General features: G+C 52.8%; 2 protein-coding genes across 2 annotated transcripts in view; one reads left to right on the forward strand and one right to left on the reverse strand.

The window, feature by feature from the left end:
- The window catches only part of NAT10 (N-acetyltransferase 10), a 35,379-nt gene extending 22,357 nt beyond the window's left edge, over positions 1-13,022 (forward strand). The window contains exons 17-29 of the mRNA XM_043580914.1: positions 233-334; positions 430-504; positions 1,311-1,427; positions 2,462-2,595; positions 2,808-2,856; positions 5,919-6,015; positions 6,094-6,204; positions 7,099-7,271; positions 7,776-7,895; positions 8,261-8,359; positions 8,728-8,801; positions 9,962-10,045; positions 12,209-13,022. Coding sequence (XP_043436849.1) covers positions 233-334; positions 430-504; positions 1,311-1,427; positions 2,462-2,595; positions 2,808-2,856; positions 5,919-6,015; positions 6,094-6,204; positions 7,099-7,271; positions 7,776-7,895; positions 8,261-8,359; positions 8,728-8,801; positions 9,962-10,045; positions 12,209-12,320 — 1,347 coding nt within the window. The 3' untranslated portion in view covers positions 12,321-13,022. The remainder of the gene's footprint in view (positions 1-232; positions 335-429; positions 505-1,310; positions 1,428-2,461; positions 2,596-2,807; positions 2,857-5,918; positions 6,016-6,093; positions 6,205-7,098; positions 7,272-7,775; positions 7,896-8,260; positions 8,360-8,727; positions 8,802-9,961; positions 10,046-12,208) is intronic.
- Positions 13,023-16,955: 3,933 nt separating this feature from the next.
- The window catches only part of ABTB2 (ankyrin repeat and BTB domain containing 2), a 175,287-nt gene continuing 171,018 nt past the window's right edge, over positions 16,956-21,224 (reverse strand). Inside the window, exons 15-17 of the mRNA XM_043580917.1 lie at positions 20,794-20,862; positions 20,049-20,162; positions 16,956-18,695 (exon numbers count right to left, since the gene is read on the reverse strand). Of these exons, the coding sequence (XP_043436852.1) occupies positions 18,498-18,695; positions 20,049-20,162; positions 20,794-20,862 (381 nt within the window). The 3' untranslated portion in view covers positions 16,956-18,497. The remainder of the gene's footprint in view (positions 18,696-20,048; positions 20,163-20,793; positions 20,863-21,224) is intronic.

Genomic DNA, 21,224 nt, shown 5'->3' on the forward strand with positions numbered 1-21,224 from the left:
GTGCTTTGGGCCAGAGTTTGTCTGTGTTCTACCTTGTTATGACAGTGTCCGGATGCTCCTGGGGCAGAGTAATGACTGTTCCACTGAAAATGGAAGTCAGTTACAGGGTGAAGCCGGAACTGGAGTGGAAACAGCTGGCCTCGTCAGGGAACTAGCAGAATGCTGATGATCTGTGAGTGGGCTCTGTACCTGGGCTGGCCTTTCTGTCTACACCGTCCTGCTTCCTCCATAGGTGTGCCTGGAGGGGGAGATTTCTCGCCAGTCCATCTTGAACAGCCTGTCTCGAGGCAAGAAGGCTTCGGGGGACCTGATTCCATGGACCGTGTCCGAACAGGTGCTGCACTTTCCCTGGTATGGCTGAGTGAGTGAAGTTGGCGGTGTTGGAGGACTTTTTTGTTGCTCACGTACTGCCCTGTGTCTCCCACACAGTTCCAAGACCCAGACTTCGGTGGCCTTTCAGGTGGAAGGGTTGTTCGCATTGCTGTTCACCCGGATTATCAAGGGGTAATGTGTCCTCAATGCTTCTCAAAACTCGATGCTTTATTAGCTGCAGCCGTGTTGCTGGCAGCTTGTGAGGGCAGGTGGATTTGGTGGTATGAATGGAAGGCTGGTCAAGGAATAAGCAGTTCCAGGAACTCCTCTGCCATGAACAGTTTTCCTGGGGCTGGGGGTGGCGAGTGGGCAGGATGATTGTATATGCTTGCTTTTCTTTTGTGAGGACAGAGCTCTTGTGAACCTGACCTACTTTTCACTGTTACCTCCTCTTAGAAATCCCCACTGCCGGGGTGCCTGGGTGGCTCAGTCGGTTAAGAGTCTGACTTCGGCTCAGGTCATGATCTCATGGTTTGTGGGTTCAAGCCCCATGTTGGGCTCTGTGCTGACAGCTTAGAGCCTGGAGCCTGCTTCATATTCTGTGTCTCCCTCTCTCTCTGTCCCTCCCCGGCTCACACTCTGTCTCTCACTCTCTCAAAAAATAAACAATAAAAAAAAAAATTAAAAAAAAAAAAAGAAATCCCCACTGGGGAGTCCGTTGTGGAGACATCAGTTTGGGGCTTGCTAGTCTGTGGATCAGAAAGCCCAGCCAGCCATCCTCAGGCTCAGGCTAGATGGTGTGAGAGTCAGGGTCATAGCATGCTCACTCTTAAGGGTCTCTCTTCGGACCTCTTTGAGGGATTTCATTAATTCTCTTTGCCAAGTGTACTGTGACTCAGAGTGAAGGCTTTCTGGAAGGAGTTCAGGGACGTAGAGGTGATTTAGACAGATTGAGAACATTCTCTTCCTTGTCTGTCTCCCTCCATGTTTGCTCACAGATGGGCTACGGCAGCCGAGCTCTGCAGCTGCTGCAGATGTACTTTGAGGGCAGATTCCCTTGTCTCGAGGAAAAGGTCCTTGAGACGTCACAAGAAATTCGTACCGTCAGCAGCGAGGTAAGCATCTTTTGGCCGAACTCCTTGTTCCTGGAGGATAGTTCTCAGGAGCATCTAGAACTGTCCAGTGGTCTGGGCTGTCTGAGCACCAGCAGATTTCCTCCTGTTTTGGAGAAGCTCTTGCTTCTCCAGCTGCCACTGGTGCTGAGAACCTCAGATCAGCATTATCAGCATCACCTGGAAACCTATTTTAAAAATGCCGGTTTTTAAGCCCTGCCCCCAGTCATGCTGACTCAGAGGGTCAGGAGTGGGGCCCAGCGGTTTGTGTCTCAGCTCCTAGGTAATGCTGCTGTGTGCTCCAGCTTACAGCCGCCCAGCACTGAGCCGGGTCTAAGGGAAGTTGTGTCTTTCTTGGTAAGGTGATAAACGCCAGGAACTGTGATGGCTTTTCACACACGTTCACTTGATTTTCACAGTAGCCCATTCAGGAGGTGGGGAAAGGCCTTATATTTAAGGTCCGGCTCAGCGGTTTGTTACTTCCCAAGTCCCAGACCCATCTGATGACAGAACTGGATCTTCGGAACCCCACCTCTGTCTCTCTTTAATTTTTTTTTTTTTTTTTCAACGTTTATTTATTTTTGGGACAGAGAGAGACAGAGCATGAACGGGGGGGAGGGGCAGAGAGAGAGGGAGACACAGAATCGGAAACAGGCTCCAGGCTCCGAGCCATCAGCCCAGAGCCTGACGCGGGGCTCGAACTCCCGGACCGCGAGATCGTGACCTGGCTGAAGTCGGACGCTTAACCGACTGCGCCACCCAGGCGCCCCAGTCTCTCTTTAAATCACGTGGCTATTTTCCTGAATTCTGGGTTTGGAGCGGTGTGGTTTCATGCATGTCCAGGTGTTTGGTATACTTGGAAATGATCACTGGACTGAGTGGTGTGCCTCTATTTTAAAATCCAGGGAACAGAGAAATCTGTCCCAGTTTTTACTGTGTTTAGGTCAGAGCCTGGTATGGTAGGGGTGCTTGGGAATGTTACTAAGCTTCCTCTCCCTTTACTGGGTGGACTGTGTTCTCTTCCTGACATCCTATAGGCTGTCAGCTTGTTGGAAGAGGTCATCACTCCCCGGAAGGACTTGCCTCCCTTACTCCTCAAACTGAATGAGAGGCCTGCTGAGCGCTTGGATTACCTGGGTGTGTCCTATGGCTTGACCCCCAGGCTCCTCAAGTAAGGGTCTGCCTGCTCTTTCTTTTTCACATCACCCCGTGGCCTTGGTGTCCTGAAAATGAGCATTCTGTGGACTGTGTTTGCCCTTCCAGCTGGTGTGTTTGTCGGTTCCGTTGACCACTCCCCCACCCCTGCCCAGCCCTTCCCGTCTTCATCTGCTGGCCAGTCTCAGAAGGTGCGCACAGTGACCTGCTCTTTTTGTGTCTTGGCAGGTTCTGGAAGCGAGCTGGGTTTGTTCCTGTGTATCTGAGACAGACCCCGGTGAGTGAGGTGGAGGAGGGGTGTGGGTTTGCAGTTACAGTTGGTGACAGGTCTGTCCTTATATGGAGCCCAGGTGCCTCTTGCTATGCTCTGAGCACGTGTGCCCTGCCTCCAAGAGGTTTATTCGGATGGACACCAAAACAGCCATCGCCACTTCAAGGCCATGCGATCACACACTTCGTTCGCTCCCCCGCTGTGTGGTGCACACTCGGTGTGTACCTGGCTTTGTGCTTGATTGTAAAATGGCAGAAGTGCGTGTGGACTCGTTCGTCAAATTCTGGAATCCTGCAGCCTGGGGGCCTCCTAGAATTTGTGAAAAGTGTAGCAGTGTCTTTAGGAGAGGCTTGCAGATGCGCAGCCTCAGGTATGTGAAGGAGGGATGTGATTACGTGGATGACCAAGCCATGGAGGATCATTATGGAAGGGAGAGAGTTACTGGGAGTTCATTAAAAAAAAAGAATCTAGCACCTGCAATGAGTAAGGTAAGCCACAAAACTTATTTTCTAATGGGTAGAATTAGGCAACAAGAAAGTGAAGAAATGAGAAGTTTTTTAGGTTACGCTATGTGCTGTAAAGAAAAAATTGGAAGTGTAGCGTACTGAGTGGTCAGGCTTCTGAGGGGTGGGCTTTCCAACTGGACCCTGAGCATAATGCACTAGCCACATGGACGGTCCTAGAGAAAAAGGTGTTTCTTTTTTTGTTTGTTTTGTTTTGTTTTTAAACTTAGAGAGCCTGCAAGTGAGTGGGGGAGGGGCAGAGAGAGCAGGGAGAGAATCCCAAGCAGGCTCCTTGCTGTCAGCGCAGAGCCGGATGCGGGACTTGATCTTACAAACTGTGAGATTATGACCTGAGCTGAAATCAAGACCCGGATGCTTAATTGACTGAGCCGCCCAGGCACCCTGAGAAATATGTTTCTAAGCAACAAGTGCAGGGCCTGAGGTGGAAGTGAATCGGTGATTTGAAAGCAACAAAAGAAGGTTGGCGTGGGTCATTGGCTGGGGACTCTGTTTTCTTCCCTCCAGTTGGAGGAAGGTGTTCGGGAGCTGTGGCTGCTGTGTAGACAGTGGATGGTGGTGGCCCAAGAGTGGAGGCGAGGATGTGGGTGGATGAGAGATGGGGTGTGGGCTGAGGAGGAAGCAGTGAAGATGGAGAGAAGTGGCCGAGGCCGGGCATGTTTGGGGGTGACACTGACTAGAACTGAAGGATTGGATTGCAAGATGAGCGAACCAAAAGAATCGAGGATAATTCTTAGGTTTTTGGCTTGAGAGTCAGTAAGAACTGGGAGATAGAGGTGTTATTTGCCGAGAAGAGCCGCTGGGGGAGGGACAGGTCTGGAGGTGACAGCGGGAATGCCCTGGCACAGTGGGAGATGCTTGTCACATGCCCGATGGGAACAGAGACAAGCGGTGGCCTGCAGGAGTCTGGCACTCCAGGTAGAGGTTGGGGCTGGAGATGGACACTTGGGAGCGTATTCTCAAGAGAATATACTCCCCGGGGTCAAGGACTTTGTTTTCTTCACAGCCGTGACCCCGGCACTTAATATCATCTACTACATGTGGTATCGTGTTCAGTAAATATTTTTCAGTGAATGAGTACATTTTAAAAGTTATCGAAAGCTGGGACTGAAAGTCGACTGAGGGTGCGTCCTGGACTATCCAGCCTTTGGAGGAATGAGTCAGGAGACGGCAGAATGGCCTTGAGGTGGAGGAGAAAGTTGGGGAGCGTGTCAGAAGCCAGGATTAACCAGTGTTTCAAGAAAGGGACTCAGTCGCTTTCGGAGAGCAAGTAAGCTGAGGACAAATAAATGGTCAATGGACAATGGTGATTAGAAGGAAGGCAGCTCCTGGAGAGCTCAGGGCTCATCCTAACTGGAGAGAATGGGAAGTGAGGAAATAGATGATTCATATGGGAAGTAAAAGGGGCAGAGAAACAAGGTAGCTGCAGGGAGACTGGCATTCAGGGGAGTTTATCTGGTGGGAGATTCTAGAACATGGTTGTTTGCTGCAGGGTATGATTCTGTAGAGATCACACAAATCGTAGTATAGGTGACAGGGGCTGATTGCAGACCTCGAGGCAGGGGGAGTAGGACCCTGGGTGCAGGGGGTGAGGTGGCCACCTCATCCTTCACAGCAACAGGGAAGGCAGAAAGTTTGGGCACAGAAGGTGTGGGTCAGTTGGTTGGGTTGGTGCTGGGAGGACGAAGTTCTGTTTTCCCAGACGGGAGGCTGAGAGAAGGGGCGTTGGAGGTTTGATTGTTTTGGAGTGCACAAAGCCCCCAGTTTCCACGGGCGGTGCCCATTTGAGAGTTTAAAGTGGGCCTGGTGAAGACCACTGGGTGTTCGGCTGCTTCTGTGGGCAGAGCAGCTCCCAGATGGGCTGGGTCCTTGTCAGTGAGTGGGGCTGAGGCTGGGCTTAAATTTGCTGGTCGGCTGTGAGGTTTGTGCAGACCGTTGAGTTCAGCATAGACCACGGTTTATCCCTGTGCTCTTGTGCGGTGTGCCACTCATTTGTGACATGGTGTGGGTATTTTGCTATGTGAGTGCTCTTTGGTCAAAATCCAGTAGATGTTTCTATCGTGTGGGGTTTGTGGTTGTTATGTAATAAAAACGTAAAGACCTATGTTCACTATTTTAGCACCTAGAGAAACTTGCATTTGCAAGCTGGTTGCCAGTATGGGAACTCTAGGTTTGGGGCAGGGAGTTTTGTTGTAAGTTACCCAAAACCTGTTGATTGGATCATGTGGAGTTTAAGCTGTAATGACTCAGAGTTCAGAATCTGACCTGATGGCGTGCGAGTGGCTCACTTCCATGGGTCTGGAGCAGACCTTGAACCGCTCTGCTCCGCTCCTGCGGCACCTGCTAGGAAGTCACAGAACTGAGGGGCCTCTGAAAGCTGTTATGCGGGAAATGAGGCTGTGTGGACGTGCAGGCAGTGCGTGGGGGGCTCTCCTAGCTGAGAGGAAGGAGACGCCTCTGGAAGCGCTGTGTCTTCCTGCCCTTCAACAATGACAGCTTCTTCAGAAAAGGGTGTTCTTGGTACCAAGTAGGCATTTGTGTTTCCAGAATGACCTGACTGGAGAACACTCGTGCATCATGCTGAAGACACTGACTGATGAGGATGAGGCTGACCAGGGAGCCTGGCTCCCGGCCTTTTGGAAAGGTAAATTAGAGTAGAAGGGAGACAGGTGACAGGCAGGCGGCCCCCAGACCTCTGACTCTGTGCGGTTGTCCTCCACAGACTTCCGAAGGCGGTTCCTAGCCCTGCTGTCCTACCAGTTCGGCACCTTCTCGCCTCCCCTGGCTCTGAACATCATTCAGAACAGGAACATCGGGAAGCCAGCACAGCCAGGTGAGCCGCGCGGACTGGCGCAGAGGGCTGGTAGTGGCTTGGTTTTGTGGAGGCAGGAGGTGGACGTGGTGGTCCAGGAAGGCTGGCTTAAGAATTGAGGGATGGGCCCCCAGCCTGCATCTCCCACTGACCCCCCCTTCCTGCCTTTGCCCCAGCTGACCCCGCTCTGCCTTAGGGGCACCTGCGCCCACAATACTTTCCATCTTTGTAACAAGACTTTGGGTGTTAAATAAGTTCATATAGCTAGTTAATTGTGGAACTTGATTTAAATTCTGTGAGCTAGAGTAACCAGCTTAATTCTCAGGCTCAGTGTCCTCATTCATGAAATTTGTAATAATATGTGCTCCTCCTCCTGTGGCTGACACATGGGAAGTGCTTTGGACATGTAAATTCCGTTGGAATATTTAAAATATTAAAAAGTGTAATGGATCATTAGTATTAATAGCTGTAGGTTTTTTCTGCTGCTGGGTATGTGTGTGTATCTTTTCTTTTTTCTTTTTTTTTGTCAATTATATTTTAATGGAAAAATCTGTTTTCCTCAAACTGGGCAGAGCATACACACTTTCTGTGAAGCTGGGTCCTGAGGAGAAGTGGCAAAGTGGGGAAGGAGTGTTGCGCTCCTCTGTCCCTGGGACGCTGGAGCCTTTCCTTGGTCTGATGGGCTGGCGTGGAACTCTGAGCAAGGGTGACATGCCAACTGTCCCCCCTCCCTGCGTGGCCTGAGGCCGCCTGCCCTTGGCAAGAGAAAGGTCAGGGCTGGCCCAGAGGAGGCCCTGTGGAGGAGCAGCTGTTAGGGCGCCACCAGGGGGACCACTGTGTGTTACTTGGGAACCCCATCAGGCCTTGCAAGGACGTCCGGCTGCTCTAACGTGTCTGGCTCTGTTGCTTGGACAGCACTGTGCCGGGCCGAACTGGAAGCCCTCTTCCTCCCCTATGACCTGAAGAGGCTGGAGATGTACTCACGGAACATGGTGGACTATCATCTCATCATGGACCTGATCCCGGCCGTCTCCCGGATGTATTTCCTAAACCAGCTGGGGGACCTGTCCCTGTCTGCGGCCCAGTCAGTAGGTTATCTGCTGCTTGTGTGCCCATTCAGTTGCTCTGATGCTCTGATGTAATTTTGTGCATTTAATTCCTTACGGTTCTGATCGGTGGGTAGTATTCTCCCCGTTTTACAGGTGGGGGGACACTTGGGCTCTGAAGTTGACTCACGTGTCTGGCCATACAGTCAGAGGAAGAGCTGCGGTTTGAACCCACATTCTTCCCACCCCACCACATTGCCTTGATTCTAACTCTACCTTAGCAGAGGTTCAAGGGCACTGTGCAATTTAAAATGCAGCTGTGAAGCAGCTGTTTGTCAGGATAATCAGTTTGGGGATTTCAGGAGGAGGAAGCATTTCTTGGTGGTTTCAGTAACAGGGTGAAAGAGAAGATGCCAGAACAGACCATACCAGTCGATATTTTGTGGCAGATAGCTTTGGTCAAAAGAAAGTGACTGGTTCTCCGTGCCCTTTTAATGGGTAAGGGTCTGTCCTAGTGGCCACTCCAGCAGATTTTCCATCCTCCAGGCTCTTCTCTTAGGCATTGGCCTCCAGCACAAGTCTGTGGATCAGCTGGAAAAGGAGATTGAGCTGCCCTCAGGCCAGTTGATGGGACTTTTCAACCGGATCATCCGCAAAGTGGTGAAGGTAACGTCATCTGAAGGCAGGGTTTTGATCTGTTTCCGATAATTCAACAAACTCACTCCCTGCCCTAAAACAAATAGATGTTAATGTTTGGCCGTATTTGTTGCAGATCTTCTCACTCACTCACTCACTCACTCTCGCTCTCACATGAAGAAATAGGGGCCTTCAGCTCTATATGGAATGTTCCCGTGCTTTCTCCCAGGGGCGGCACCACTGTTAGGAATTTGCTATCTTCTAGTCTGTGTTTTTCTACTCTTACCATGAAAGGGTGCACTCTTGCCCATGTGAAGTGTGTGCTAAGTGACTCGGTAGTGAGTGACAGGGTCCCAGCTGCCGCTCCGCTTCATCTCTCGGCCGTTGTCTTGCAGCTATTTAATGAAGTGCAGGAGAGGGCCATTGAGGAGCAGATGGCGGCAGTGAAGGATGTGGTTATGGAGCCCACGATGAAGACCCTCAGTGATGACCTGGTAGGACCCGCTTAAAGCGTGGGAATGTCGGAGGTGCACCGTCGCCCTGGGGGGAGAGTCCTCCGCCCTGACGCAGCGGAGTCCCCCTGGCCTGCGTGTGCTCGCGCTCTTGCTCCCCGACGTGCGATGCCCCCCGAGTGCGTGCGTGTAGGCGGTCCAGCACTGCTACTGACAGCTTGTTTGTCCTTTCAGGCTTTTGCAAACACACATTTGATATTCTTTTAGTAAGAGCTGCCTCTGATGGCGGGGAAGGGGGTGAACCGAGGAGAAGGAGCTGTCTGCTCTCATAGTGATACCGTGCCCTCTTTTTCTGTCATTTGTCCTCTGCTCGGCTCTGACCTGCTCTGTCTCTGGGGCTTTGACCGCAGGATGAAGCAGCAAAGGAATTCCAGGAGAAACACAAGAAAGAAGTGGGGAAGCTGAAGAACATGGACCTCTCTCAGTAAGGCCCCCGCACCACTCATGGGGAGTGGAGGCTCCGCCTTGGCCTTGAGGACCCTGGGGACCTGTCTGCAGCTCCCCTCTGAACCACATCCGGGTGCCCTGGCAGCTGTCACATGGCACCATTTTAGAAGCCAAACAGCTAAAACCTCTCTAACTCACTCTGCATATTTTGAGGATTTTCCCTCAGGTCCCCAGGGAGGGGTGCTAACTGATGAACATCCATTTTCTTTTTTTTTTTTTTTATTTAAAAAAAAAATTTTTTTTTTAACATTTATTTATTTATGAGACAGAGAGAGACAGAGCATGAACAGGGGAGGGGCAGAGAGAGAGGGAGACACAGAATCGGAAGCAGGCTCCAGGCTCTGAGCCATCAGCCCAGAGCCCGACACGGGGCTTGAACTCACGGACCGTGAGATCATGACCTGAGCCGAAGTTGGACGCTCAACCGACTGAGCCACCCAGGCTCCCCAATGAACATCCATTTTCAGTGGCTGCTTTTCTCTGTTTGGCTTTTACATGTAAACTTGATTCAAGAAAGGATTCTACTGCCTACAAATAAACCAAAACCCCTTGTTCTGGAACCCTCTGTGAACTAGGACTCCTAGTCCCCCTGAGCTTCAGCTGTAATGGTGTCATCCGCTCTGTGGGTTGATGTAAATGAAGTTTCTAGAATTAGTGGCCTCTGAGCTTCGTTGACCTGTAGCCCCCTGAGTCCTTTAGAAATGGTGGTTGTTGGACACATGAGATGGAGGACCCTGGAGGTCCCTGGGCAGGGTTTTGAGCTCTGCCCTCAATTCACAGTATCAAAACCCTGACTTGCTGGGGCTACTGGCTTGAGAGAGGTGGGGTGAGGTGGGGCAGGGAGGCACGATTCCAGGGCCTGTGGGCACCATGCCTCTTGAGGTGGGAGTGAGCAAGATGCTTGTGGGGCCATAGGAGGCTCCCCCTGCTGGACAGTTAGTGAGAGTATGACTCCTGGCAGGCCCTGTGGCCCTCCTTGTTCCCATGAAGCTCCCTAGTGTGCAAGTGCCCCTTCCCTCTGCCGTTCACGCTGGTGCGGCTGGCCGGGCCTTTGTGATGGGCCATGTCTGCTGAGAATGTTGTCACTATCTTCTTTTGAGCAGGCTTTGAGATTTCCTTTTTTTTTTTTTTTTTTAGATACATAATCCGTGGAGATGATGAAGAATGGAATGAAGTTTTGAACAAAGCTGGGGAGAATGCCTCCATTGTCAGCCTGAAGAGGTGAGGGGCCAACAGACTTCTGGCAGGAGAGGCTTTCTGGTCTCTCAGCTCCTCTAGTGACTTTCATTAGGAAATAGGAGGTCGAAGCAAAAGCTTTGAGGGACAAAATCACTACTCTTTCCTTGAGGGTAGCTCCTTTGGTATCGTATTTCCTACAGATGAGGCAGGGCCATGGGGCTCTTGTGGGCATCAGTGTGGTGTCCTGTGCACCCTCACAACGGTGGTGGCTGCTTTATGACCAGCACTGATCTAAAAATGAAGTGACCGAGGCTCCAGGGTGTTAAGTAACTTCCCAAGAAGCATCCAGCCAGTAAGAGGCTGAGCCGGGGTCAGGACCAGGTGTGTCCACTGCTGAAGCTGGAGTTTTACCTGCTATATTCCCCTTGCTTGAAGCTGGTGATTCCCCAAGTCTTGGGTCTTAGAGTTCCTTTGCATCATAAAAATTGAGGGCCCCCAAGGGACTTTTGTTTATGAGGGTTATATCTATCAATATTTTCCATGTTAGAAGTAAACTGAGATGTTAAAAAATTCATCCAGAATTAACAATCATGGACTCGTTATGGTTTTGTTGTTTAGAAAAATAGCCTTTGCCCACAAAAATCTTAAGAGTGGCGTTGTTTTACATTTACATTTTGCAAACGCTGTCTGGGTTAATAGCAGCTGACTCCCCTGCTTCTGCGTTCATTCTGGTGCCATCGCACACCTCGTAGCTTCTGGAAGATTGGACAGCTGTGAGAGTGAAAGTGAGGGGCAGACTGTGTTTGTATTGTTGTGAAAACAGTTTCCCCCTTGGGGCCCACCTGAAAGAGTTAGGGATCCCAGGAGGCCCTGCTTGAAAACCTCCCCCTCCAGCTGCTTCTCTGCAGAGGGGGGCATTTGTAGATCATGGCTTCTCGGGCCTGAACCTATATTGGAGTTCCTGGGGAGGAGAATGAGGTTTCCCCTGCCCTCGGCCTCTGGAGATGAACTTCCACAGCTGGTTTGGAGTTAGTGGGGAGGTGAGTTCTTGGCGTTGCCATAGGATAGGTTCCCTTGAGGGATAGATTTGGAAAGAAGTCTTGTGACTCTAGGAACTAGAGATCCCAGAAATCAGATACTGTCTCCTGCAGTCTCCATAAAGTTACTGTGGCATTTTGAAGGTTCCAGCAGTGCTGCCAACCTCAATATCCGGATGCTCTCAGATGTGGCACGAGAACTCACTGTTTGGCCAGGATAGCAGATGACGCACAGGGCCTGTGATGGCTCTGGCCTTGAGCATGGTGGCTTTGACTGGAACAAAAGGCTGGGGCGTGTGCTTGGTGTGGACCCCGCTGGTTCCACGTCCCTCGGAGCTTGGCTTTTCCTGCCGTTTGGCTGTGTCACTGCTGGTGAGGAGCCTCCTGCTTTCACTGGCCTCTGTGGCAGATCTGCTTGAAGTTCTCTGAGTCAGTTCTACTCTTGGAGATAAAAACACTGATACCCGTCATCGTATTCTTTGAGGCCTTGCTTTTCTTTTTTGAGAGGTCATTTCGTTCAGGTGATGGTAGCGGTCTGTGGATGGAACTGTTTGCTTTCTCGTCATAGGGAGGTGTTTGTTCCCAGGACGAAATGCCACTGGAGAGAATCTTTAACCTGTAAAAGGGAAGGAAGGCGGTAGTCCTTTGCTGAATGACTCCAGTACCAAGCTGTCAGCGAGGCCGCCCCTGGCCAGCTGAAACGTGCAACCTGAGTTCCTACTCCTTTCGGTTTCTCTCTCATTTAGGAAAAATAAAATACTACCACGCTGGAAAGTATTACAGGGTGTTCTTGGGAGAGTCCTGCTTTGTATTAGAGACTATCCACAGGGTCCGTGGGATAATATGTCTGCTTTTGAGTGGTGGGAGGGGAGAATGAACAGCAGTCCAAAGGGAATTCAGATTTCAGGTGTTAAGAGAGATTTATTCCTCCAAGGAAGAGCCCGGTCAGGGCAGGAACTGGTCGGCATGTTCCCCCCAGCACAGTGTCTGGCGTGCAGGTAGGCTTGCAGAGAACATTTCTGTCTCATTAATGTTTCAGATGGTGAAAACCCGTTTTCAGACAAAGCAAAGCAAGCCTGAAGCAAAGCAGTCTGAAAGATGTTACAGATCTGTGCATATTTCATTTTCTCTATTTGTGGGTTTGTTTTTTTTTTTTTTGTCTCTCTAGTGACAAGAAAAGGAAGCTGGAAGCCAAACAAGAACCCAAACAGAACAAAAAGTTGAAGAAAAACAGAGACATGAAGAATAAAAAAGATATGAAACTGAAGCGGAAGAAATAGGAAGGTGGGCATTCGTGGCTGACGCATAAGGAGAGGAGTCTGACGTGCTGAGCTGTCTCTGGCTGGACCGGGTGGCGGCCTGGATGTTAAAAGCAATGAAGTCCCCATCAGACCCAGAAGCTGCCCAGGAGTTCAGTCCGTGGGCCAAGCTTGGCTTAAGGCGACGTCCCTTCTGTGCTGGTCCGCTTAGAACTGGACGGTTGGACAAACCTCTGGTGCTGCTGAGGGCCTGCCTCCCCTCCCCCTGTCCAGGTCTTTTTTCCCCCATAAGTTCACACTTTGCTCTGGGCCCAGCTGTTTTGGCCCCTTCCCACCTGTTGGAGCCACGCTGACTCTTGTCCCTTCTCAGACATTAAATGCACAACCTTCTGGTGATGCTCAGGAGGCCCCTGATGGAGCCCTGGGCCTCCGTCGTGGCCTAGAGCAGCAGGAACTCTGGTCCAACCACGTGGCCGCGGCAGGTCACTGTTCTGTGCGCTGGGCTTTGCTCTGCCGTGAAGCATTCCTCTCCTGGCTCTGAAGGCCTGCTGCCCTGTGTCCCTGGAGAGCTTGAGCTCTTCATTTAGGAAAAGACTATGACATTGAGTCCCCAGATCTGTTATTTCATCTATTTGGGAAAAAATGTGCAAGACCATTTTGCTAGCAGGGGTGAGGGAGGGATAGAGAATCTATTTTTAATAAATAATAAGCTAGAAAGACCAACCGCCTGTGGGTGCTCATTGACCCCGTGTGGGTGGGAGTGGTGCCTTGCCTTGTTTCTCCTGGTGGGGCTTGGCTGCCTGGTAATCTCCGGAAGGAGTTGGTACTGAGGCCGAGGGCGAGCAGGGGCCAGGGCTTACCGATGACCCAAAAGCTTTTGGGAGAGTGGCCGGCACCCACTGTGCTCACTGTGGTCCCTCTGAGGGACATGCTGTGGTTCCGGGAAGCTAGCTAGCTGTGCGTTTCCTCCAAGCTTCTGTCAGGTCATCGGGTCCCTTCTGTTGGGTACAGGAATTGTGTGGTGACTTCACGCATACTTTGGTATGCTGTTTCATGGTATCTACTTTCTGGTTCTAAACCCAGTACTGTGTATTGAAACCTTGACCCTGAGGGCCTCTGCTGGTTTCTGTAGGATTGTTCCTTATCCCTGTCGCTGAGGGTGAGAAATGCTCAAGGTGGAAGTCGGCTCAGTCGTGCTCTTGTTCTGATCTGCTGTCTCCCTGTGCCCTGCGGCTCCCTGGCTGCGTCAGCCTTGAGCTTTGGTTACTGATCCTCCTCAGATTTTCATAGAACTTAAAAGGACTGGTCTTCCATGAGTCCAAAGACCCTTTCCTCAGCTAAAGGTGTGTAATCCAGCTTCCTGGAAGGGGAACTTCTGGACCAGAGGATTAAATGTACACCTCCCAGGACTCACACCCACAGCAAGGAGAGCAAATTCGGCCTGGACTGGTGACCCCTGCACCTTGCCTACATAGGTTTAGGGGTCTTTCGTCTCCTGGATCCACAGGTTCCTGTCCACAGACCCCCTGTTAGGCCAGCAGGAGAGTTCAATGAGAAGGGCAACGAGAATTTTTGATCTGCTTGTTTTTCAGGTGAGTGCCGAGCCTATCTTCCAAAGGATTTTCTTAGGAGAGTGACTTTTTTTTATATGAAATTTACTGTCAAATTGGTTTCCATACAACACCCAGTGCTCATCCCAAAAGGTGCCCTCTTCGATACCCATCACCTCCCCTCCCCTCCCTCCCACCCCCCATCCACCCTCAGTTCTCAGTTTTTAAGAGTCTCTTATGCTTTGGCTCTCTCCCACTCTAACCTCTTTTTTTTTTTTCTTTCCCCTCCCCCATGGGTTTCTGTTAAGTTTCTCAGAGAGTGACTTAAAATCAAAGTCGGAATCCCAAGTGGTCAGAGCTGGATGGTTTCTTAAAACTATTGTCTTAAGCCATGTCTTCCCATGCGTATGGGGGCCCAGATCGGCCGAGCCCTTGCATGGCACCTCCCACCCCGAAGCCTGGCTTATGCTCTGCTCCAGGATGCAGGGAGAGGTGCTCTGAGGTCAGACCTCCGGGCTGCAACACTGTTCTGCCCTGAGCCCCACTGTGACCTTGGGCACGCCACTTTCCCTCCACCTGCTGTTCGGGCCCACATCTGTGAGACGCAAGTGGTAATGACCATTCCCACCTCATGCACCGTTGGGAGGAGCGAGTGGAGCTGAGTGTGAAGAGCAGACAGTGGGGCCTGGTATATGGCAAGTGCTCTAGAAGTCTCTGGGTTGTGTGGCCTGCATCTGCATAACCAGGGGAGCTGCTCAGTGACACGCAAGCTTAGTAAGACTTAGTAAGACTGGCTTTGTTCTAAAACAACCTAAGCTGAAGAGCCCCACTTGGGGGGCAGGAGATGATGCACTTTGTGGTCAGACCTGTCCGTTTCTGTGGCTTCCAACAAGGTCATTCTTCTCGGAGACAGCCTTCCCCTTTGCACACAAAGAGGAAGTGAACATTGTGCCTTGGCCCTTTTATTTGCAAAGGGTATGTTCTTAGGTCCCTGCACTTTGTGATCTTGGGTTCCCCTCCAAACTTGAAAAAGCACACCTCCCCCAGACCTCACCATCTGGCCCCCAGACAGTGACATCTGTAAAGCTAGGCTGTCTCAGGAAATCTCATTGGTGAAATGAATTCAGATAGGCTGGCTAGGAATGCTGTCACCAGGATGGGAACGGGGCTGAAGAAGCCTGAACAAAGAAGATTCCTAAATGGTCTCCATCCTCCTGAGCTGGGAGGGGGTTAATGCTGGTCTAGTGCTTCCACTGCTCATCTGGCCCCGGCAGTCCCCAAGGACTCCAGAGTGACCGGGAGGTGGACACAAAGGCATTGTTGCGATGGGGGAGGGGAGAAAATAAGTGATCGTCATCTTGGAAAAATGTAGACTCATTATCTGAGGGCCTTTAACACCAGCAACCAGTTTGCAGGCCTGGAGGAGGGGCGGGGCTGCAATCCCTCTGGCCTGAATGGGAGGGTCAGACATCAGCCTTGGAAGAAGCAGATGCCCCTTTCTGTAAACAGGTTGGTTAAAGGAGAAATGTCCTGTGGGTGGGGTGGCAGGAAAGGGAAGGCCTGAGGGTCTCCTACGGGGCTGTAGGTGGTTCAGCTGAGGAAAAAGTTTCCATGCTCTTGGTGTCTGGCTGTCATTGGGCAACGAGCAGAGAGCAAAGGAAAGGGAAGAGCAGGAGCAGGAATGCGGGGGACCCTCACGCCTGGAGGAGTTTCCTGTGGGGACGAGGCCCAGGCTCCAGATGCCGAGTGCCAGCCTCTTCTTGCCTGCGGGGCGGCTGGAGAATGCAGTCCCACTGTACAGAACTGACGCTCTCGGCCCCTTGTTTCCCAGGGACTCCCGTGAAGAAGTTCACCTTCCTCTCCTCCAGCCTGCCTTTGGCTGCTGTTAGCTGAAGCGGACAGCTGGAGGAGAGAGGCCCCCGTGCTCTGGAGCGGTGGCCCCGAGGAGGCGGCCCAGCCACCAGGGGTAAGGTCACTTCTAGCCCCGATTTCTGTGATTGAAGCGCTTCCTTAGTGTGCTCTGCTACACGTAGGCTCGCTCAAAGGGGACCCATCCCTCCCTAACGTGGCCTTCTCTTTGACCTGCCCCCGAAAGAGAAAATGGCTGAGCTCCCTGGGTACTTGACGGAGGTGCATCCTACAGGGGGGAAGGAGGGGAGAGACTTGTGGGGAAGGTGGACACAGACACCTGAAGGGTAGTTACTGCAGATGGCAAGTGCTGGGCAGGGACAACCCCCGTCCTCCCTCCCAAGGGCCTCTGCCCAGAATGATGGCGCCAAGGGGTGCACCTCCTCCCTGTGGCCCCCAGAGAGCGCTGTGGGCCCACGCAGTCCTCTCACCACCGGTGCCAGGGCCCCAAGCCGCAAAGCTGGTCATCAGGCCTTTCGCAGGCCAACCCCAACTGACCCCATGAGGTCTTCATGTTGTCCCCCAACTCCTGAGTTCTGGCCTATCAGTTACTGAACCATAGCACTTGGGTCCATGTTTCTAGTGACCTTAGAAATTTTTTTTCCTGCCTCAGGTACCATTTTTAACCTTTATTTCTGCCTGGACTTTGTACCTAAAACAAACTACAACAACTGGTCCCAGAAGACCTCTGGACCCCAGTCGCCAGCTTACTGTTCTCCCTCTATTACCAGGTGGCAAACACCCTGCCTCCACCTTGCTGGGCCACACAGGCTTAGACTGTCCAAAGTTTGCAAACAACTGTTAACCCCAACAACAGCTCCCACGTGAGGGCCGTGGGGGTGGTGTCGGCTCAGGGGAGACCAGAAAAGCCCCTGCAGCCATCGTATTCCTGTCTGTGGGCTCCAGTCCCTCCACACAAACACCTTTTCCGTCCTGATCAATGGCACATGTACTCAACACACGGGAATGATTTTCTCTTATCAGCTACTTCATTTGATGGAAGAGGAACACCAGAGCCCGGTGTTGGGGGACGGATGGAGGCTCAGGTCCTGGGTGAGGTGAGTAGGGGGTAGCCTCAACCCGGCTTTTGGCAGGAAGCCTGAGTAACCAGAGAATTAGCTCTGGGTTCTCTTCCTGGTCCTAAATGGGCTCTTCTCCAGCTCTGAGCAACCCTCTATCAGGAATGATGAGACCAAGGTCATTGTTAACAAGTGTTTATTGTTAATAAAACCATGGTACATTTACAATAAGTGACAACATTAATGTATAGTTACAGTATCATACAATATTACAGCAATAAAATAACGCCTATTCCTTTGTACATCCAGCTCAAGCAGCTAGTCGAAAATATTTTCCAAGATTGCAAGCCCCCAGGGGCTTTTCAAGGTAACCAAAGTAACACCTCCTTAAGTGCCCAGGGCTTTTGGTGAATAAATAGTTTCTAAGGTGCAGCCAGACAGCCTGAAGAAGGCTACACCCGGAGCAAGCTGTCCGGAATGCTCCCCCAGTGTCTGGTCCATAAATATGACAAGTGTCCAGCCCGATGCTGCCCCTCCACCTAGGGAAGCCCGGGGCCTACAGCAGGCCCGGAGCAGGTAGGTGAGAAGCAGCAGGCCTTCTCCCGCCCCTTCCCTCCCACCACTGCCCCACCCTTTCTACCCCCAGGACCGCAGTTCCCAGTGAGAGGTGCCCCTCTCCAGCCCAAGTCGGAGGACTCAGCCAGGGGTGCATTTAGGGGTCTGCTTCCTGAGCCCACAGAGGCAGCCTAAATCTAGGCTTGGGGTTTCAGAATGGGCCTCTAAAAACAGCAGCAGCATGGGCTGAGGCCCCCGGACTCCTCTATGCCACCCTGTGCTTAGACTGAAAGCTCTGAAGGCATCAGTTGGGGAACTGCTCTACCACTAACCGAGCAGGTTTGTGGTCCCCAAAGGAGGGCCTCTGTCGGCCTAGACACCAAAGAGAATAGGACTGAGTGACCCTCTGTGCGGGGATCTTCAGGCCCCCTGGAGGCTCACATCAAGCCTTTGAAGGCACAGCCTTGAGGAATAAGTTCAGGGATTTGGACAGCCTTTCTGATGTGATGTTGAGAAAAAAATACCAGCTTCTGCATGAAGTGGCCTGAGGCCCAGAGTATACATTCTCTACATTCATCAGGATGCCTGTACCTCCAGGAGCCCCAGCTGGGACCGTCCGAGCTTATGGAGGCGTGGGGACTGCGGGTAGTTAGCTTCTGACCGTGCCTTCCAGGCCCTATTTCAAGCGGGAAGAATCAGGATCAGCCATAGATCTCCAGGAGGGGAGCACAAGAGGGTGAGTACACGGCAGCCCTCAAGGTGCAAACGGTATGGGGGTTGCAGGTGGGGGAAGGGCCACCTTTTGACCTTGTCTGCCCATAACTAGTCAAGCAGACACGATCGGGGGCAGAGGGTTGAAGGTGGGGCTGCCCAGTGACAGGAGGGCTCAGAGCACAACTACCTGTGCAAGGACAGATCACCACCAGAGGGGAGGTCTGGGGAAAGAGGGGGAAACTGAGTCCCATGAGCCTGGCTCCAGGAGGGCCTCAGCCAGCGCCCCGGCCCCCTCCATGGGGCAACGACCCATCCACAGACCCTGGCTACATACTCGTTCAGATGGCCCGGAAGCACTTGCTCCCAGCCTTTCACACCCGCTGGGATGCCTAGAGACAGAGCCCTGGCCCAGAGGGGGCTGGGTGTGCCGACCTGCTGTGCGCCCAGCCCCCTCACACTCGGGAGGTGATGTAGACGGAGTGCACGCGCTCGGCCAGGGTACTCTGCAGGTCCTGCAGCGGGTCCAGGCCCTGCACTTTGCTGTTGCGGCCGTAGATGAGCTGCCGGAAGGAGTCCTGCTCAAGCAGGGCCTTCATGTGCTTGAGGAAGAAGCCTTCACAGAACAGGGCCAGTTCAGGGGCATTGTGGATCTGTGGGGAGCAGGGGGGGGGCGCGGTGAGACCCACAACCTTAGCATGACCCCGGCACAGCCCCACCCGAAACCACCCTCCACCCTCCCCCAAATATTACCCATGGGCCAAGGCCCAGCACAGGCCTTGGCCCCCCCTGACCTGGACTCCGTCCATAAGCATCACCTCCAGGTTGGACTAATCTGGGCTCAAATCCCAGCTGTGCCACCAGAAACATCACTTGTTTTTGGCCCCAGCGTTTTCTTTGCCTACTTCCCACTGCTGCCATCATTGAATGGTGGTCATCCTTGCTGGGGCAGAAGCTCCCTTACTAATGGCAGGGTCAGGGAGACGGCACGAGGCCTGGCAACTGAGCCGGTAGGTGCTCAGTAACTATTCTAACTCTAGAAATATCAAGTGTCTGCTCCGAGCCAGGCAGTGGGCACCAGGTTCTGAGGTCCAGGTCTCTGCAGTGTGCTCTTAGAGCTGATGTTCTCCTTCGGGGAGACAGAAACCAGAGGACCAAGCAAAGTTAACGGCAGATGGAGGTCAGTGCTGTGAGGAAGCACGGGCAGGTGATGGCCATGTGGTAGGGGCCTTATGGAGACGGGGGGGGGGGGGGGGGAATCAGTGGGCTTTGTGAGGTGCTCCGGAAGGTGCTTTCCTGGAGGTGGGGATGGTTATCACAAGAGACCCGGGGGAGGCGGGAGCGGAGAATGAGCCAGGGCACTGGGTGAAGGGAGAGGTGGGTGGGGTGCTAGGGGCTTGGTGAAGCATGATATTTAGTCTGCAAGCGGAGGAAGCTTTGGGGGAGGAGAGGCGTTAAGTAGAGGAGTGACATGGTCCTAATGCTTTTCAAAAAGCCTGTGGACTACGGGGTGAAAGCCAAAAAGGGAGAGGCTGGGCCAGTGCCATGGTCCAGAGAGGGGGCGGGAGAGGCCCAGCGGACAGACTGTCGATGTGTTCACAAGAGCTGACCTAAATGAGGGAAACTAAAAAAGATTTACATATATATAAAGTATATAAAATTCTCATGTTTTGAGTCTAGGCACCTGAGCAGAGGGCCATGCTGTTGCTAAGGAAGGGGAAGATTCAGGAGAACAGGTTGGGTAAGAATCAGGTCAGAACCTGGGGAAGTGATGGGGCTCAGAGAAGCTCAGCCTTTTGCCCCAGGCACCCCCAGCCTGGTGGGGCACAGCTAGAATGTGAACTGGGATCCGCTTGGCTGGAAAGCTCTTCCCCGAGCTACATGCTGCTGAACAGCGATGACCCCAGACTCCAGAAAGCATTCCCGCCCCCCTCCAGTCCTCACACTGCCCTGCAAGTACTGCCCAGCTGCCTCTGTTTCTTAGCCAGGCCCCAGCGGGTCCTCACCTTGGCGTACTTGTACGTGTTCACGGCGCTCTCCACGCTGAGGGTCTGGGAGCACAGGATCTCGCAGTGCCTCTGTAGGGCATCCAGCTGGAACAAGCTGGCGGCTGACAGCAGCTGTGGGGGGGCGTGGAGGGAGGCAAAAGGCGGCCTTGGATGGGGGCAGCCAGGCCTGTGCCCAGGCATCAAGGAACAGAAAGCTGCTTCGTGCAGTGGGCCCTATGTTCTAATCCTCAGGCCCTGCCTGCCTCAGCAGGTCAAGTCTGAGGACGGATTTATTTCTGTTCTAGAGCACCTCGGTATTTGCTGGGACATCTTGGAAGGCACAGGATGGGTGACAGACACTGGTTGGGATTCCTGACCTCACAGAAGATCTTCAATCATAAGCTGCATGCTTTGTCTATACCACCTTCTACCCAGGTGCCTGGCCGGCAGGGGCTCTGTTTTCTAAGTGCGAGGAGGTGAGTGGGAGGCCCTGCTGCCTGCCTTTGATCCTCCTGGGCCCATTATCCCTACAGGGGAGCCTTTCCAGCCCCCACCCCCGCCCCAGGCATGGCCCAGGAGGCGGTGGGCACCCAGTTCCCTGTCACAAGAAGAGAAAGGACCAGCAGGGAATCAGAAGGTCCTCGAAGAGGCCACCTCCCCTCCTTGGCTCTCCAATGCCATGTCTCTGAGCGCGGGGTTGAGAGCCAGCAGCCGGGCATTGGGTGCACCGGCTCCCACGCCCTTCCCAGCACCGGGACCTCACCTCCAGGATGTCGGAGGCCGGGATGTCCATGGCTTCTGTTCCTCCGTAGTACAAATACTGCATCATCATCTGCAGCGGGAAGAGGCCCCGCATGAACACCAAATGGCCCCGCGGCACCCACGTCCTCGGGCTTCACCAGAGTGCCGCTCTCCGCCCTGGGCCTGGCTGCGCCCTCCACCCTCTCCATGTGGATGCGTGCACATCCCCACTCACTGAAGCGGATATTTTGTGCAGTCTCTACAGGTCAGCCCCGAGACTCTCCCTCTTGATTTCCTGGATATACGACAAGCTTCCCTCTACGGGATGGTTTCACCCTCAACCTCATGACAGCCCCGTGAGCCCAGAAGGGAAGGTGCTGTTCACAGATGGGGAAACTGAGTCCCCAGGAGGGAAGGCAGCATGGCTCAAGTCACTCAGGTCTTCTGACTCCC

This window comes from Prionailurus bengalensis, chromosome D1 (assembly GCF_016509475.1).
Source record: "Prionailurus bengalensis isolate Pbe53 chromosome D1, Fcat_Pben_1.1_paternal_pri, whole genome shotgun sequence".
NCBI classification, from domain to species: Eukaryota; Metazoa; Chordata; class Mammalia; order Carnivora; family Felidae; genus Prionailurus; species Prionailurus bengalensis.